This window comes from Syngnathoides biaculeatus, chromosome 6 (genome assembly GCF_019802595.1).
Source record: "Syngnathoides biaculeatus isolate LvHL_M chromosome 6, ASM1980259v1, whole genome shotgun sequence".
NCBI classification, from domain to species: Eukaryota; Metazoa; Chordata; class Actinopteri; order Syngnathiformes; family Syngnathidae; genus Syngnathoides; species Syngnathoides biaculeatus.
The window spans coordinates 4,251,048-4,271,111 of record NC_084645.1 but is presented as its reverse complement, the minus strand read 5'-3'; the positions used below and the strand labels follow the sequence as shown (position 1 = coordinate 4,271,111).

At 42.5% G+C, this 20,064-nt stretch overlaps 1 protein-coding gene across 12 annotated transcripts in view; it reads right to left on the bottom strand.

Moving 5' to 3' along the window:
* plcg2 (phospholipase C, gamma 2) overlaps positions 1 to 19,864 on the bottom strand; it is a 177,289-nt gene extending 157,425 nt beyond the window's left edge. For 2 of the 12 annotated variants that reach the window (XM_061822284.1, XM_061822278.1), the window contains exons 1-3: positions 19,346 to 19,861; positions 17,566 to 17,758; positions 6,679 to 6,792 (exon numbers count right to left, since the gene is read on the bottom strand). In XM_061822284.1, the coding sequence (XP_061678268.1) occupies positions 6,679 to 6,792; positions 17,566 to 17,749 (298 nt within the window). In that variant the 5' untranslated portion in view covers positions 17,750 to 17,758; positions 19,346 to 19,861. Of the gene's footprint in view, positions 1 to 6,678; positions 6,809 to 17,565; positions 17,759 to 19,079; positions 19,290 to 19,345 lie in introns of those variants that run through there. The other 10 variants (XM_061822281.1, XM_061822290.1, XM_061822287.1 and 7 more) reach the window with 10 other exon arrangements.
* Between the last annotated feature and the right edge of the window lie 200 nt (positions 19,865 to 20,064).

Genomic DNA, 20,064 nt, shown 5'->3' with positions numbered 1-20,064 from the left:
AAGGACTAGAAGTTTATAGAAAGCCAATGTCCTACTAAAACAAAACATCTAAATTTGTGGATAACACAATATGGCTTTGCTGGCCAGGTCAACACACACACAAACATATATATATATATACATACATATACATATATATATATATATATATATATATATATATATATATAGTTAACCTGCAGGATAAAATAAGAGAGGAACACACACATAACACAAAAAAAACTGGACTCAAGATGATGTGAAAACGGGCATAAAAGGTATCACATCTCATAAAGTTGATGGAACATAATTCGTCCAGGGAACAGAAGACTTGAGAAAATCTTACCACCTTAATGGTGTGGAAGTACAACAAATTTGGATGACGGCAAAGTACTCTCTCACAGCAGCAGGAAGTTCAAGGGTTAATATAGTGTACTTCTGCTAGATTTAGACAAAAAGCATTTTTTTTTTGCCATTGGAAGAGCAAAATAAAACAACAATGAACCATTTGAAGAATATAGAAGGTGGACTGACTTGGTTGACATTACTTCAAAATAGCTAAATAATATAATAGCATGTTGGGCTGCCACATTGTCAGCCATAATGATATTTTTGTTCATATGAGACACCTGTAAAGCTGACAAAAACACAACAGAACCAATAATTATACTCAGTCAACTATGCCTACCACACATGAGAAAAAGAGGCGCAACCTAATTTCAAATAACATTGATAAAACAACTATGAGACAGTCAATGAGGAATGAGGGGAAGACTGCATGTGTGCCTCCCAATGAATCAGTTAAGCACGATTTCAACTCCTTGGCCTACTCTAATTGCTGGGGATTCCATCTATGTGCTTATGCTAAAGGAAACCTCCATTTTCTTCTCATCATTTACCAATTTAATGCGACCTTAAACGCGAATGCCATACAAAAGAGTCCGTATACTATGGAGGGAGTTGAAGTATTTTAACTGAAAAAGCGTGAGGAACATTTTTTTTTTTTTACAAATCGGAAACAACTGGTTGTTTTTAATGTAGAATGCAGGTAACAAGGTAAACTATAGTAACATCACGTGCATGGGCCCTAAGCCACTACTGCGTGTCAATCCAGCAGAAATCCCAACACAGTGTACTCTGGAGGTAATGACTAAAACAACTCCGAACACCACTTGTCAGAAATGGAATAGTGTTGATCCAACAAATAGGCAGTAAATGATAAACTGATATTTTCTACTAATGTTACATTGGCTAGCTTCCCCTGTGTTAGCTTTACACGGACAGTTGTTATGGTGGGAAGTCTCAACAAAACATGGTGTCATGATATCCATCGGCAAACTGCCACACTGCTCCCACACAGCGATGTGTGGTGGTTTGTTGGTCAAAAGTTGTATGACACGCTGATAAATGCACCACGAACATCTGCACTGGTATCATTGCTCTTATCTCTGAATGTGTTTCCATCCAAAGCAGAGGATATACAATTGGCCGCATTCATCTTTGGAACTCCCCTCGGTTTCTCCTGAAGGCGAAGGTCCTCTTGGAAAGACGGAGATCCGGCATATATTGATGCACTTGGCATCCCACGAGGTGTAGCAGATGAGCATAAGTTGGCTAACCAGATTGCTGCAGGATGGGAATCCATCATGTTCTGGATAACCCCGAATAAAAACGTTGACAGAATCAACTGCATACATTACAATGTACAGAAACTAGCTAACTCTCCGGAAGCAGGTTTTATTGCCATAAGGGAACAACCAAGTGCAACCTCACTCATGGCGTTCCAGAACCGCATAGCGGTCGACATGCTCCTGGCCGAGAAGGGTAGCGTCTGTTCAATGTTTGGTGACCAGTGTTGTTTATTCAAAATATCACAGCACCTGATGGGTCACTCACAAGGGCCATTCAAGGTCTTTGCACTCTGAACCACAAGATGAAGGAGCACTCTGGTGTGAACACATCAGCCTGATCTGAGTGGTGGAAAAAAAAAGTTTGGCAAATCTAAAAACTTGGTGTTCTCTGTCCTACTTTCTATAGCTGTTTTTGCAGCTATTCTTACATTGTGAGGATGTTGCTGTATTCACTGCACAATGGCATCACTTAACCGACTTGTAACCACTGGTATTGCCCCAACAAATTCAAAATTAGCAGAAATATATCCACTATTGGTACAACAGGGTAATGACCGATATTTTTGACCATGATGATGACGACGTCATGGCTTTTCTTTTAGACTTGTTCTCTGATCCTGAATATGACAAATTAGTATTATATTTTCCTCCGAGTGTAACTTTATTTTCATAAATATAATCCTGTAGAATAAAGCTGAAAGGGTGATCTATTAGATGATGTGAGGATTTGAGCAAATGTAGGATAAACAGGAGGATAATGCAGAAATAATTGTAAATATAATCAAGTAATTGCTTCTGCCTGCAATGAAGAATGATTTGCTTCTGCCTGGAATGAAGAAATGCTTTACTCTGCTCCAATTCAGTAACTGCTTCCGCCTGCAATGAAGAAATGCTTTATTCTGCACCAATTCAGTTACTGTTTCTGCCTGCAAGGAAGAAATGCTTTGCTCTGCTCCAATTCAGTAACTGTTCTTGCCTGCAATGAAGAATGCTTTGCTCTGCCTGCAATGAAGAATGCTGTGCTCTGCTCCAATTCAGTAACTGCTTCTGCTGCAATGAAGAAATGCTTTACTCTACACCAATTCAGTTACTGTTTCTGCCTGCAATGAAGAATCCTTTGCTCTGCTCTAGAAAACGTGCTAGCAAATGTAGGATAAACAGGGGGGAAATGTAGGAATAATTGTGAATATAATTATAAATCTGCTTCCAATAAAGAAATGCTTTGCTCTGCTCTAGATAACGTGGCAGCCGCCTAGCAAGAGATAGCAAGAACAAAAACATCTAATCATCAGAACTGTTAGAACCAGGAGCACCTGCTGCCTGTTAAAGAAATGATGACTGCACATGTACTCAGCAATCTTCCACACAGATGCACACGCACATGAACAAACAAGTACCCTTTGTTTCCAACTGTTTTGCTTGCCGTCTCTTTTTTGCAACATCCATATAAATAAGGGGTGTCTTTAAAGTAAATAAATAGAGATTGTGAGGAGAGGATAATCAGAGAGTGCAGTGGTGAATTGTACGAGACAGTTGCTCTCCTCTCTCCTCGTGAGACTTGAACTGGTGTCTTTGCTCTCTTTTTGTTCAGTTTTATAAATGTCTAATTGGTAAACCTGACACGTTTCCAAACCATTTTTTGCTCTTGCAGTGGGATAAAGGGTGTCCACAGCACAAATCCTTTTAGCCTGTTCTGAAGACTTTGAGCCTAACCACTTTGTTAGTAAATCTATCTCCTCTCTAGCTGATAGATTTAAGTCTTTAGTTGCACTCATGAATGAGGTTTTCCATGACCAAAGGTTTTCTGGTTTGTCATCTAAATGCAGCAAACCAGTTCTAACTAGTTCTTTGCAAATTAGATACTTTGCAAAATCATGTGCTCCAATTGCTTCAGGTTGGTTGTTGTTTGTGGGTTGGAAAGTGCGAGCTAAAGGATGAAATGAAGAGGTGTTAGTTGGACCGAGATTTACTTCCTGTTCATGTTTGATGTTGCTGTTCGTTGGTGGCGGAGCTTGTGGAGTTGCAGTTGTAACTTGGGTCAAAAGATTGGTTGATGACTTGCCTGTCTAACACATTGTCATTTCTTTTCAAGGATCCGAGTAGCTCACCTTGTTGTTCGACATATTCCCTGGTGTGCTGTGCAGCGTTAAAGGGCTCATCTTTAATGGGGGGGTTCCATGTCTGACTCCCCACTCTGCCTTGCCGCTTTTTCATAGGCTGCTGCTACTTCTTTTTCACATCTCAGAATGTGTAGACTGGCATCTAATTCAGCCTTTTGCTTTAATGCACTTGCCTCTAGGTCTGCTCTCTGCCTCATCATGGTTGACTCTTTTTCAGCAAAGACGAGCTGGGCCTGAGCTTCTTGAGCTTTGACGTAGGCTTTCGTAGCTGAAAAACCTGATGATGGTGATGATGAAAGCGACTTCCTCCTGGGGGCCATGGACCTTGTGCTGTGTGGAGGTGAAGGTTGCTGTCTCACTGACAGTTGCTGCCTTTCCGGCGAAATCATGGTCAAAAATATCAGTCATTACCCTGTTGTGTCAATAGTGGATATATTTCTGCCAATTTTGAATTTGTCGGGGCAATAGCAGTGGTTATAAGTCGGTTAAGTGATGCCATTGTGCAGGGAATACAACAACATCCTCACAATGTAAGAATAGCTGCAAAAACAGCTATAGAAACTAGGACAGAGAACACCAAGTTTTTAGATTTGCCAAACTTTTTTTTTTTCCACCACTCAGATCAGGCTGATGTGTTCACACCAGAGTGCTCCTTCATCTTGTGGTTCAGAGTGCAGAGACCTTGAATGGCCCTCGTGAGTGACCCATCAGGTGCTGTGATATTTTGAATAAACAACACTGGTCACCGAACATTGAACAGACGCCACCCTTCTCGGCCAGGAGCATGTTGACCGCTATGCGATTCTGGAACGCCATGAGTGAGGTTGCACTTGGTTGTTCCCTTATGGCAATAAAGCCTGCTTCTGGAGAGTTAGCTAGTTTCTGTACATTGTAATGTATGCAGTTGATTCTGTCAACGTTTTTATTCGGGGTTATCCAGAACATGATGGATTCCCATCCTGCAGCAATCTGGTTAGCCAACCTATACTCATCTGCTACACCTCGTGGGATGTCAAGTGCATCAATATATGCCAAATCTCCATCTTTCCAAGAGGACCTTCGCCTTCAGGGGAAACCGAGGGGAGTTCCAAAGATGAATGCCGCCAATTGTATATCCTCTGCTTTGGATGGAAACACATTCAGAGATAAGATCAATGATACCAGTCCATGTGTTCCTGGTGCATTTATCAGTGTGTCATACAACTTTTGACCAACACACCACCAGCTTCGGCCAGGCTGGCTCATAAATACTGCCGCGGCAGTAGACTCCCAGAAGCCTTGCACGTCCGCGAGACATGATGCGGCAGCCTTCGCTGGCGAGCTGTCATGACAGCCTTCGTGGGCGAGCAGACACGGCAGATTTCGCGGGCGTGCCCGACGTAGAAGCCATCCGACGCGCACATTGACACATTTAGCACCCCTGTCATACATACACAGATCTTTTGTTACATTATGAGAGACAGATTCTGTGGACCACCCCAAACTATTACTTTTTTTCATACCTGTATACACACCTACCTGTCATTCGGAACCCATGAAGCTCTCGTCCTTTGTACCCATGCAATCCATTTTTCACGACGAACCGGATCTCTTATGAAGTTATGAAGGGTAAATCCATCCTCCCGAGTGTTCAAGCAATGTCGAGCAAAGCAACGAGCCAGCCTTTTGGCGAACACGAAGGAACAACGAGCTACCTTCCCGGAGGTAAAACTAATAGAAACAAATGAGTCCACTTGAGGGCGGTCCTACCATGTGCGTCACTTCCCGTTTCTTCTCGAAAACAAATCCCGAGAGAGGATTTTCATGGCGGGAGTTCCAAAAAGTTGTAAACATCAAAATCATGTTTTGTGGTGAAAAAACGCATGTGTCCATGTCAGCTGCTGTTTGTTTTCATTAATAACTTACTAAAAATCATGGATTTCATGACAGTGGCATTTTAATGTTCACCATGCTCATCTTTACACCAGGGACACATCAAAGATCCTTTATTGGTGAACAGAGTACCCACTCCGCATAGAAACTGAATGATCCTCACAGGTCAAGAGGTGTCATTCTGATGCTTTTTCTTTTAAAACTTTTTTAACACATCGCATCATGAAATAAACACATTTTTAACTTTTTGACTAACTTTTTAACTAACATATTTATTTATACCTATGAAATATACAAATCGTTTAACTAAAGACATTAGAAGCGGCAAAGAAATGGATGGATGGATGTTACATAACATTTGCACAGAATTATTATTTGGTCTTTCAATAAGTACTTTGAGAACACCTGAGGTTGAAATACATGTTTCAGTATTCTCACTGCTGTCGGAAAGATATGTGTTCCTTTCTCATGAATAGGCACTTCATCAGATTGGCAACTTTTGGAATGGACCACAGATGGAGATTCAGCATCTGCTGGTTCGATCTCAACCTCTCATGCAGATTATGCTTCCTGCAACATTTGTAATTAATATAGAAAAATAAGGTTCAAAGATTATAAAATAAGAAAAAAATCTGTAGATGAAGCACAGGTTCATTTCAATCTATTTCATGGTGCACAAATTATTTTTGATACATTGCAAACAGGTCTCCTGTGAGTGACTAGTGATCACATCTAGGGGCAATTTAGAGTCTCCAATTAATCTTGCATGTTTTTAGGATGTGGTGGGAAACCAGAGTGCCCGAAGAAAATCCACACGGGCATGGGGAGAACATGCAAACTCCACACAGGGAGGGATGAGATTGAACCCAGGTCCTCAGCACTGGGAGGTCAACGTTTTTCAGCTGCGCCACCGTGTCGCCATTACTACACGTTATTATCTGTTTTTTCTAGTTGAGAATGGTCAAATGACTTGCGGTAATAAAATCTTGTTTTCGCTAAGAACGACATGTGCTTTTATCATTCAACCATGTAATGTTTAACAATGTGTTACTAGTTTTCAGGAAAAAAATACATACCTCTGCAACTTGTCTTTGAACAAAAGCTCTTCGCAGTTTTGGTACTTTCTGAGGGAGGCAAGCTTGTCGAAGTGTGTCCACATTCACCAACCAATCCAAGTTCGCCTTTTGTGCCTTTAGCAACAGCGATCTGTTCAGATGTAGGAACTGGCTGTATGGTAAGCACTGATCCAGGTTTTAAAAGTTTTTTTACATTTAAAACCCATCTCAGACATGAGTCCACCAGTAAAAGAGTCCGGGGTAAAATTTTCACTGCATGTGGCAAGAGTGCTGACAGGGTTTAGAAAGATTAGCCTTCTTCGTTTGCACAAACCTTTCCCACTTTCTTCTGAGGCTTTGGTCTTTTGGAAAACACTGTAAACTGTGACCAGAATAACTTGAATTGCTACAAAACTGAACCACACACATTTTCACCATTTTTACAGATTGTTTTTATCTTATAATAACTGAGGAATTCTCGAAATGAATGGGTTTTTCTTCGGCATAAACCAACGACGCTCTGTGCTAATCCTAGTCCCACAACAGAATGATTACCTTAAGTAACATCAGAGGTCAGCCACATGAAAGGAGGTGTTTTTCAGACACGGGAAACTAGGTCAAAGTTTGCAGACTTTAATTCATAAACACTTGTATTTTTTGATTGAAACATTGAAAAGGTTATGCATTTTACGGCACAGTTGAACATATATTTTCATCTGGATAAAATAATTTCCATTAGAAATGAGACATTCCTTACACTTTAAGAAGAAAACAGCCTATTTGTCAAGCCCATATCTAAATCCTATAAAATACAAATGGAAGGAGCTGAAATGTGCATTGTGGGGAAAGCACTCAAGTGAGCGACAGCAAGTTATTTCAGCACCTACTGTGGGTCCACGTAAGATGTATGTGCTTCAGTTAAAATGTCACCTAAAAGGGGAAATCCAGTGCTTTGCAAGAACAATGTATCCAATAAGTCATGTAATATGTACTCTATTTTGACAAAGTGATGTTAAAATCTCTCTCATTTATTCGTGTTTGAGAAGATTTTTATCGGTAATTACGAATTTTCAGGGGCACTGCCATTTTTGCAAATCACATGACTGACGTGCACAGACTTGACGTGTAAGGTGCTGCACCAAAGGCTCGATTACATTGTGCCCAGCGCTGATTTCTCGGATTCATCCCCATCTGATGAAGAAATAGCGGTATCGGTTGATAAGGGAAGACGGAGGAAAACTTCCATACAGATTTGAATCTGTGGCTGTAAATAATGTTGAATATTCGGATTGTTCTTCGGGCGGAATGACGCCAGAGTCTAACTACTCGGAGGCCTACGTGACGTAAGTGCAGAAACAAAGGCCTCCGGAGCTCCGGACTGGCAGACGTGGATGGTTCGCCGGACGGGAATGACACAGAGTTTGATGAGCAAGCTCCGCCGGCGGGCTGCAAGCTGAGCTTTGGCGTCCAGCGGAGGCCGTGAGCAGAATTTCTGTGTCCAGGGGAGGTCATTACCCACCCGAAGCTCGGATGCTGAAGCTCGCCTCGCGGCCTCCCCCGGACACCGAAGCACGGCTCGCAGCTTCCGCTTGAGCTCGCTCGTCAGACTCCGCGTCATTCCCGTCTGAAGAACCGTCTGCCAGCCCGGAGCTCCGGGGGCCTTTGTTTACGCTTTTACGTCCCGTGCATTGGCCTCCAAGTAGTCAGACATCATTCTGCCCGAAGAACCATCCGAATATTCAACATTATTTACAGCCAATGAACTCTGCTCTCGTCAGTGTAAATCAGTGGTTCCCAAAGTCAACCTGGCCCCGGTCCCCCGGTGAGTCGTTCAAAAAGCTCCCAGACCCCCAACCTCAACTTTCGCCAATAATGTAGTGCTGGACACAGCTATGCCATTCTGGTACAAAGAAATAATAAATTTTAGTGGCTCACGTGCTCTTGCTTTTTATTTTTGCACAATAAATCAAAACGTGGTTCAACACTGGAACGAGCAATTCTCACATCAAGATTAGCTTCCAGAAAATTTCGTTTTTTTTCTTCACATCACGTACCCCCTCGAAAGATGTTTTTCACCCCCTGGGGGTCCATGGACCCCACTTTGGGAACCACTGGTGTAAATGGACACTGTTCTTATATTTTACTGTACTCACAGAGATCTTACCCTCTGATATCTATAACCCACACCAGGAAAACAGACGTCAAGTGCAACATTCCAGTTAGTGTATGCTTTTTATTTGTTTCCTTTTTTCCCCTAGGCTGGTTTCATTATTTCTTTTTTTATAAACATGTGCATGGATGATGAATGGATGAACCGAAGACTATTTTACTTTATTGCACTTTCATTATTTGCTTAAATATGACATTATACAGTTAATCGTCAGATAAAGTGTTGTCCATTTGCTAATCAGACAAGAATGTGTTGTGGAGTCGGTGATTGTCCTTGATCTTTGTACGCAGAAAACCGGCTGGTGGCATCCTCTACTCCCAGGATTTGCCGTGGAGACGGACGACACCAGGTAAGGAGCAGAAAGTTACCATACCACAGGACAAGACTGTGGGGAGGGTGCCGGAGTGGGGGGGTTAGCCACTTTTACCATGGACCCATACATACAAAAACCTTGTGCTATCGGGCAGCTTTGGTCTTCTTCTTTGGCTATCCTGCCAGAAGACACACGTGTCGTGAGCGGGAGATACCTGGATAAGACCCGGACGTCTGTATTGCACATTTTGTAATAAATCCATCTGTTGTTAACTTTTTCTAATCATTGATCATATCTTCGATTCGTGAACACGCATAGGGTCCAAACTTCCAAATCCCTACAATTTGGTGACGCCGACCGTAAGTCGAGGGAGGTAGACGAGCATTGGCCGTCGACAGATGAGATAAAGAGAGACAGATGAGAAACACAGGAGTGTTATACGGACAATTCGAGGGTGGTCGTCTGTACTTCTGACTTCTCCAGGTCGCGAACAAAACCAAAAGGTAAGCAGAAGCCTGTTTACTGTCGAATTCTGCATATTGAACTGCCTAAATTTGAGGAGTCTTTGGATCAGATTGTTCATGCCTCATATGAGTTATTGAAAATAAGAAAATAAGAGAAAGAGAATAGGAGATAAAGAGAAGTTGTATATCCCGTCGAAGCTGACGTATATTGTAGACGTACAATTGCACTGTGAGGTTTACCTGTTCCACCTAAGGGGGGTGGGATCCCTTAAAAACAGAAGGTTTGCCGTCGGTTTGAGCCTGGGACGTCACAAGGTGGCGTACAAAAAAAAAAAAAGAATAGTATACCCTAATTTGTTGCGCGAAAGGAATTCAGTTTGGTTTAGTCGAAGAAGAGTGACCACTAAATTAAATAAATAATCATGGATGGTAAATTTGATCATGAATGTGCTGAATATAATCCAACTAAGGATGAAATGTACATTGAAATTGAGCGGCAAATGATGCCTAATGTTGACAAAAAGAAGCAAGATAAAGAAAGGAAGCGCACCTTAAAATAATGGCAAAAGCACAATTTGAGTAAAATTCACGATTGGGACAAACTGACAATGAAGTTATAGGAAATTGACAGAGACTATGTAAATATAATATAAATAAGAATGTAAAAGACAATGCAAGATGTAAGAGAGAGATGAGATAAGGGCTCATGGAACTTGAAGAGGTGAACAGAGAAAGGCGCACTGCGCATTTAATGATGGTGATGGTGACGGACGTTGGAACGGGACCAGGAAACTACCCGTTACTGGTAAGGTGGCATGTGACGTTGAGAGCATCAAGGAGCCCATGAGGAAAAGAAGATGGGGCCGAGAAAAGTTGTATTTGATATGTGGACGCAAGTGAAGGACTGCAAAAATGAGGAAGGAGGCACGTCGAACACGCACGCACCCTGAATCACACGTAAGTACATGACACACACACACAAAGACACAGAGGACCCGAGAGGCGCTGAAGGGGGGAGATTAGTGAAAACTGTCTTGTTGATTTGATGTGAAGCGTCCTCTCGCATCGGAATTAACACGATGACTATTATTATATATTATATTATGGCAGCATGGTGGCGCAGCTGGTGAAGCGTTGACCTCACAGTTCTGAGGTCCGGGTTCAATCCTGGACCGCCTGTGTGGAGTTTGCATGTTACCCCCGTGCCTGCGTGGGTTTCCTCCGGGCACTCCGGATTCCTCGCACATCCCAAAACACGCAACATTAGTTGGACACTCAAGGTTGCCCCGAAGTCTGATTGTGAGCAACTGTTGTCTGTTTCTATGCGCCCTGCGATTGGCTGGCAACTAGTTCAGGGTGTACCCCGCCTCCTGCCCGTTGACAATTGGGATTGGCTCCAGCACTCCCCGCGACCCTCATGAGGATAAGCAATAAAGAAAATGGATGGCTATTATATTATATTATAATATCATATAACAAGCAAACAAAACGCTACAAAGTTGAAAACTCTTCTTTTTTCAAAGGCTTTTTAGAATATATCTACTTTTTGATCATATTACTTACACTGTATGCAGTTTAAATTGTCTTTTTTAATATTGTGTTTGTCATTTTCATTGTTATGTTTTATCTCTTTGTTTTGAAATGCCTTTAATCATGTAAAGAACATTGAGTTACCTCATGAATAAAATGCGCGATACAAATAAATTTGCTTTGCTTTGCTTTACAATGATGCCCATGATAGAGGCTCCAGCAGGTCCAATATACAAGCCGTTTGATCTTAAAGATGTTGATTGTCTTGCTCGCTTGTCTCGTCTCTCTTCTGGTGGTAATGCATGGCTGTCTATATACACTCTGCATGGGAGACTGGGAGACTCTAAATCATGCACTAGTATTGAAAAACGAGAAATCGAGAAAACTGCAGGTATGCTTAACGTACCCAATGGAACCATATTGAGAGCACACTTCGAGCATCTGGCCGCAGCTGTCAGAGAGAGGTTCCCCACTCCTGTTACAGCCACACCCACTTCTTTCCCCTATGTGAAACGACCCAGTTGAGCACTTGACTAAGTTTACTAAACTGTGGACTGAATCGACTGGACATCACCCTGGACAGTTTGGTTCGGGGGAGGTTATGTTCATGACTGCGATCCTGGCAGGTCTCCCTGAACCAGTAGACAGACCACTCTTAAAGCTGACCCTGACCTCCTGTCCGGAGATGAGACTAGATTTAGACGACACTTTGTGCATCACCTCAAAGTTTATTTCAGCCAATAACAGGCTAAGGATAATGAAATTACTAAACTCCAAGAATAACTTATTAAATTACAAGTAGCACAGGCAAGACATAAAGGTCCAAAACCACACCAGACGTAATTTTTTGGCAGGCACAACCACCTAGACAGGCAGGTGGGTTCTGAGGTAATAACCGGGGTGGATACGCAGGAAGGCGTGGAGGGGCCGGGGGAGAGTGCAACAACATTAAAGTGATCAAGGATGTTTTGGTTGTTCTCCCGATCACTGGATAAAAGACTGTCTTACAGCTCCTCCATCTCAAGGTCCAATGCAAGGGCATGGTGGCTGGTACAACAACCGAGGTGGCCAAGGCAGAGGCAGAAATGACAGCGGCCCACCTTGGCAGCAGGATGGATAGCAGCAGGTTGGACAGTACCATGAGGGGAGTCCGGGAAGCCAGGGGTCCGGCGATGCAGGTGCCATGATCCTCATCACTGTTGCGGGGCGAAAAGTGAACACTCTCGTTGACACACGGGCAACACACTCCTCACTCAACATCTCGCTCCCGACACTTTATTGTCACAACACACTGTGCAATTGATGGGCTTCTCAGGGACTCAACAGGCCCTGCAATGGACTCAACCCCTACTGACAATCTTGGCTGGACAGACCTTCCACCATTCATTTATAATGCCGGCAGCTGACACCGTCTGCCACTCTAAACAATGGCTAATGACACCTGAGAGTGAACCAACTCCAACTGTGGACATTTATTGGGCCAGACTTGAACCAGAAACACCGCTCAAACCTGGTCTCATACATCAATTTCTGTTGTGGAAGCCCTGGTCAAACACTCTTAGGGTACCTGCCTCCACTAGATCCACACCATTACACACTATATTACAACTGCAGCCACGATCTAGTATACATGGAAATTTTTGCACGCATACAAGGTGATGCTTGGGATATTACATCCACACATATATAAACAGCAAGAGAGGGTTTAGCGGGATCCTGCTCTCTTACACCAGATCAAATGACATGATTCAAAATGCAGGAAGAGTCAGTACCCCAAATTTCACTCATTCTGTCTCCAGGACACGAGGCCCAGGAGCTGGGACCTATGGTGAAATGACTGACTCAAATGACTGACTGGGAGGACACACCACTCCGTAACATACAGATCTCCAAATCTACAGATGTATACTGCATCATTGTTCCTGACGCACCTCTGACAACTAATATCACCATATTAGAACACGAGACCCTAACTAGAACACGTACGTGACTACTCTGACCATGATGACACCGAGTCAATGTTAAACAAACTCCCTAAATCAGTTTGGTCCTCTGGACCCTATGATATTGGACATCGTACTAAGACACCAGACATTAAAATCACTGTTTTTCTAAGATCTCCTTTTTACAGACCTCAATATCCTTGGCCCGTGGCTGCTCACCAGGGGATGGAGGACACTGTCACTGGCCTGTGGAATTCTGGAGTCCTGGAAAAATCCACCTCCTCGCGGTGTACACCACTCAGGCCAGTTTTAAAAGCAGATGGTAACACTTATCGTATGGCACATGATTTGAGAGCTATTAATGATGGATGGATGGACTACACCATTGTTACCTGTACCAGACCCCCATAGAATGTTGTCTACCATCACACCTGATTTGAAATACTTCACAGCAACTGATTTGGCAAATGCATTCTTCTGTTTGCAATACACGAGGTTGCCACAAGGCTTCAAAAATTCACCTGGAATTTTTAATCAATGTTTGAAATCATTGCTGCAGGATCTAGAACTCCCAGACGGATGTAAACTCCTGATGTATGTTGATGACCTCCTGTTGGCAGCCCCAACAGCAGAGTCATATTTGTCTTTAACTAAACTGCTGATCTCTCTATCCAACCTCTGACTCACGGAAGGGTCCGGTTCACTGTTGGTTGCTGTTACTGTTAGCCGAATAGCTCTTTGGCTGCGGCGGCTGCTGTAGTGGAGGAGAAGCCCTCAGGTGAATTTTTAACTGTTTCCTCTTCCATACTAACATCTGCTCCTTCACCTGTGTTGGTCCTGTCTGCCTGGAAACGGAATGATTTTAAAACTGCTCAAGGTACTCCTATTGCACTTTTGACACTGATCCAACGATTAGACAAAGCCCTGGACAAAGCTTTGGCAGTGGCTATCGTCAAGGTCCCTCCAAATCCACTTCAACCACAGCCCTCGGCAATAATGCTGCCGATCTGGCTGCCAAGCAGGCTGTGGGATATGTCCCAAAGATGCTTGTTCAATTATCTGACAAATTTTCTCCTGATCTGCCCGAACCTCTGTCTCTGAGTGAATTGGTTAAAATACAGCACAACACAGCTCCTGAACAAAAGATATTTTGACTAAAAGTCACTGTATGGCTCATATTGGCCCCAGAGCCATGCTAACCAAACTTTGCATGTGGTGGCATCCTAAAATGTCTGACTTGTGTCATGCCCACTGTCGTAACTGTAATATTTGCCAGCTACACAATGTTTGCCCCACACTTAGACCATTGCCAGCTTCATTTGACCCACCCACCTGGTCATGTGTGGAACTGGTCATGGATTTCACATGATCACTCCTGTTCAAGGTAAACACTACCTTCTTGTTTTTGTTGACACCTTTTCCGGATGACCAGAAGCCTACCCCTGCGCTGGGGAAGACACCATGTTGGGAATAAAAGCTTTGGTGAACCATTGGATTCCAACGCACGGTTTCCCCGCTCTCATCCGCTCAGACAATGGTACACATTTCACATCCACGCACCTAGCTACTGTAGAGAAGTGGTCAGGGTTAACTCACAAGTTTGGTTGTGTTTATCATCCCGCCAGTCAGTTCAGCTGAACGTACAAATCGCACGTTGAAGAAAAAAATGGCTAAAATATGTACTTCTTCTGTCATGAATTGGGTTCAGGCTCTTCCCCTTGCTCTAATGTCTGTGAGACAAACTGTGTCTCACCCTACTGGTTTCTCTCCTGATGAACTTCTGACAGGTTGTCTGATCCCTGGCCCTTCCTCCTCATTCCAACCACTGCAGGAAGGCTGTGTCTCCCAAGTTTTCTCATAAACTGTTTTGGACACAACTGCATTCTTTTGCTTCTAATTTCCCTTCACAGATCCAGGACACTCTTCCAACACCACCTCCTGCACTTGATCTTCCTGAGTGGTCATCTGTCTACCTTAAACGACTCTCTCCTAAGTGGTCAGAACCCCGTTGGTCTGGCCCCCACAAGGTGACTGCTCATACCTCCAAAGCTGTCCGCTTGGATGGAAAAGGAACTACGTGGTTTCATTATTCTATGCTTCACCCTGCTGACTCTTAATTGCACTTTTATTTTATTGTTGCTTTATTAACCATGATTCCTACAGATGGTCTGATTGCTTTTCGGACCAAGAGAGGGAGAATAGCAAATCTATCGCATTCTTATTATTGGTGTTATTGTTGTTCTTGGTATTTTGATCTCGGAAATCGTTCAACAATACCCCGTACCCACACCCACATCAGTGCCACCTGTTAGCACAGCCCACCCGTAAACAACAAACAGTAAACAACAATTGGTTACGAATGGTGGAACAAGCGGCTAATAAAACCCTGAGTGACTGTGTTGTATGTATGGGACCTAGACCTTTTTTACATGTTGTTTCCTCTTCTGTCAACTCCACCTGTGCTCTTGATCTTATGAAAAATTATGTGCCGACTAAAAATGAATCCATAATTTGGGATAGTGCCCACCGGTAACACTAGCTCAAAAGAACAAACCTGTGTTTAATCGCGTACACCAAAACTTCACCTATATTTTCCTAAAGATAATGGTGCCCCAATTGACAATATCTCTGATGATCAGTGTGCAGAGACCCAGGAAGCACCTTTCTTCCAACTTGTCTGCCGTGCTGATGTGTGGTGGTGGTGCGGAGGGGACCGCCTGTTCGACCGCCTCCAACGCAACAGTATGGGCAAATGTGCATTAGTAACTTTACTTTTGCCTATTTCCGTTGTTCCTATCACCCTAGATGATCTGGCAGTTGCTCCTGAACACTTCAAGGAAGCGCTTAGCTTGTTACACCATTCATGTAGGTCCAAACCTCCCTGGCTCGGTGCTGACGACCACACCTACATTGACGCTATTGGCGTGCCCCATGGTGCCCCAGATGAGTATAAACTGGCTGATCAGGTAGTTGCCGGTTTTGAAAACATACCTATAATTTCCGCTCTTTTCCCCGTTACTCCTAACGAAAATGTTGACCGTATCAATTACATACATTATAATGTGCAACGTTTGGGGAATTTCACCCTTGAAGGACTTGAAGCTGTACATGACCAACTTAGGGCTACATCTTTGTATTATGCCTTTCCAAAATAGAATCGCATTAGATGCACTGTTGGTCGAGAAAGGAAGTGTTTGTCAGATAACACCCAACCTGGCGGACGCCTCACTAAGGCCTTAGATGGACTTAAAACCCTTGCAAAGAAAATGAAGGAAGACTCTGGTGTTGACACGTCTATGTGGGATAACTGGATGAATGTGTTTGGTAAATGGAAGGGTGTCATTTAATCAACCTTCATCTCTCTGGCTGTCTTCACCTCTATTCTCACTCTCTGTGGACACTGTTGCATTCCTTGTATTCGTTCTCTTTTAACCTATCTGATTGAGAATGCGACTGGTACCCCAGCTGATGGCCGCAGTTATTATTTCCTCATGAGACCCCCGTGCCGACACACTCCTCAAGATGATTTTAGTGTTGCTATTGCTCCCCTTGAAAGTAATTCCACCGCTTCCTGATTGTTATGACATCAACATGTCCCGTTATTGCATTGCCCTTGCCCTTCTGTTCTACTGATACTTTTTGCGTGATATTACTTTTTTAGAAATGTTTTGCTGTTTTTGAGATCTCTAGTACTGTCCTGCAGGTTTAAAGCTTGCGGGTGTTCTGAATCACGAGACAATGCACTTGTTAAAAAGGTATGTTTGGATAAATCGAGAGGGTTTTATGTTTTCCATATTTCTTGAAGTGTTACTTTTGGGATTAGTGATTCGTGATCTATTTCATAGATCAAGAGAGGGAATGAAGACTATTTTACTTTTATTGCACTTTCATTATTTGCTTAAATATGACCTTATACATTTAATCAACAGATAGTGTTGTCCATTTGCTAATCAGACAAGGATGTGTTGTGGAGTCGGGGGTTGTCCTCGATATTTGTAAGCAAAAAACCGGCTGGTGGCATCTTCCTCTCCCAGGCATTGCCGTGGAGACGAACAACACTAGATAAGGAACAGAAAGTTACCATCCCAGCCCAGGACCAGACTGCGGGGGGGCAGCCACTTTTACCATGGACCCATACATATAAAAACCTTGTGTTACCGGGCAGCTTTTGTCTTCTTCTTTGGCTATCCTGCCAGAAGACACACGTCTCGTGTGCGGCAGAAACCTAGATAAGACCCGGATGTCTGTATTGCACATTCTTTTGTGATAAATCGATTTGCTGTTAACTTTTTCTAATCATTGGTCATATATTCCTCGATACGTGAATACACGTAGGGTCCAAACTTGCAAATCCCTACAGAACCCAACCCCTTTCGTTAAACAAATTAATAAATAACATGGAAACATAGAGGCATTTTGATTACAAATGTTTAACTACTTTGAACAAACATAATATTACAACTTAATAAAACAACATGAAATACTCACAGACACCATCAGTCTTCTCTGCGGTGCGTGTCCAGGCCACCTGATGCGTTTCCATAATGACTTGAACAGTCAGCCTCTCTGTCTTTTGCCTAAAGACCGTCATGACCGTGCCCATTTCCATTTCCCTTTTGATCATACTCTTCCTGTACTCTGTCATCTCTCCCTGCTCCTCCCAGTGTGCCATCTCTTCAACCTTGATGGAACACGGAGGGACATGAATATTTTAAGTATTTGATGTTGACCGCCAATCACAAAGATCCTACTTTTTCAACGGGAATCATAATTTGCGTACTTTTAGTGTATTCAAGCAGTGTAAAGTATTACATACTTGTTTAACAGATGTCTGAAGGCTGGAAACTATATTGGTTAAGAAATTATGTTCAGTATATTATCTTCATTTTAATGTTATCTTCCAAAAGCCAAGGAAAAAACCTAATACAGTGTAGTCCACTAATATATACTTTCTGTTCTTTCTTTTAATTCTTTTGGCATTTGTTCTGCAGACTTCCACGATAGTTTTTAGACTTGGGCTCTGGGTCTAGAACCATTTCAAATGTAAAATATTTGTATGTCACATTTTTTTCATAACTATTCTTCACACATACACCTACCTTCACCCAATAAAATTAATGATGGGTTATAGAGATGTTTTCTCATGAAAATGGCAGGAACCAATTGTTTCAAACTAAATAAAATTAAGTTATAAATGCACTCGTCTACATAGAATGCACAATTTCTTTGGAAATGTCGTTTGATTTTCAATTAAATCATCATAAATCTACAGTATGGTATTTCTAAATAACACACCCATTAAACAAGACAGTCTTAAGGAAAAAAATTGGATTCTCTCCGTTCAGTCATCACTCACATTTTCTGCTAAAATGTGCCAGTATTTTACAAACAAAGCCAGTGTCTGAAATGTTCTGAGCACAACTCTCTATTATAACAGTAGTGGTTTGCTGCACCTGCACTGTCAATACTGTTTGGTGTGATGTAACAATGGAATACACGTTTCTGCGAAGTCGGGGCTTATGTCGACAAAACAACAACGCCTTTCGCGGATCGTCTCCCCGAAGCAGGAAATGAAAAAAGGTATCTTAATGATATTTTATTTACATGGCCCAATGACGTTGCAGGGCGCCATAGTGCAACCACAAGCCCCGACTTTCCATTAAATAAAATAAAATCGGTAATAATTACTATACTTTTGTTCTCCTGTAGCCGCTGCATTTATGGCATTACCAACTTCAATGTTTGATATAAGAATTTACCACCACGTTCAATCTGGAATGCCGTGACTCACTTTAAGTCATAGCTGTCAGCTTTATATTGTCTCGGCTGTGACAAAGAAAAAAAGAAAAACCTCCTCTCGCTCTCATTACGGAAGCGTATTGTATTCACTTGTAAAATTACTCATAAAAACTGGATTTTTTTTTTCAAGTGAATCCAATACGCTTCCGTACACATGCAAACCGCGACGGTCACTAAATAGCTGATTAGAATTGTTTTCTTACCCTACTCGTTGGCCAGCTCTTATAAACCTCAAACTAAGATTTTATGTTTCATTTAATCGTACCTTTATCAACTGTCAAATACAGCTCTGGGCAAAAGAGCAGTGAAAACGAGAGCCGCAAAGCTGTTTGTTCCCCTATCTGACTGTACAAGGAAGTGAAGTCAACTTGCAGTACTAGAGTATATGCACAACGAGACTAAATGCATTTAAAAAAAAAAAAAAAAAAAAAGAAGTCCGGAAGGGCGATATCGATGCAAAATAACTTACAAAAGGTTTTGGCCATTGTACAGTATGTTAACACTCCCCATTACAAATTTGAAGCAGGTGCGGATCAGCTTCCATGTAAACAGATTGACTGAGAGAAGAAAAAAAGTCTAAGATAAAAATCTAAGATCCAAAACAGTAATTCTTGAAAGGGGAAAAAAACATTTGATCCTCACGCTGGTAGGCCACATTTACTTCCCTCTTAAAAGTAATACAGCTAGTTATTTAAAATAAGAAACACGTACTGTGGATAATGGTAATATTGAGTAAAATACTGAACAATTAAGTCCTCCAAAATGAAAATAAAAGGAGGAAAAATGAAACTATATCTAAGAGGGGCAGCACGGTGGGGCAACTGTAAAGTGCTGGCCTGACAGTTCTGAGGAGCAGGGTCCAAATCCCGGTCCCGCCTGTGTGGAGTTTGTCTGTTATCCAGGTGTCTGCGTGGATTTTCTCCAGGCTCTCCGGTGTCCTCCCACTTCCCAAAGCGTGCATTTATTGGAGACTCTAAATTGCCCCAAAGTGTGATTGTCCAACCGTTATCTGTCTGAGTCTGTCTCTGTATGTGCCTTGCGATTGGCTAGCAACCACTTCAGGGTGTACCCATGTGATGATATGTAGCTCAGAAAATGGATGGATGGATTGCTGCTAGTAAATACTTGGATTCACAGTTAAAATCAAAGACCAATTCTGAAACATTGGTGTTCTGATAGATTCTGACC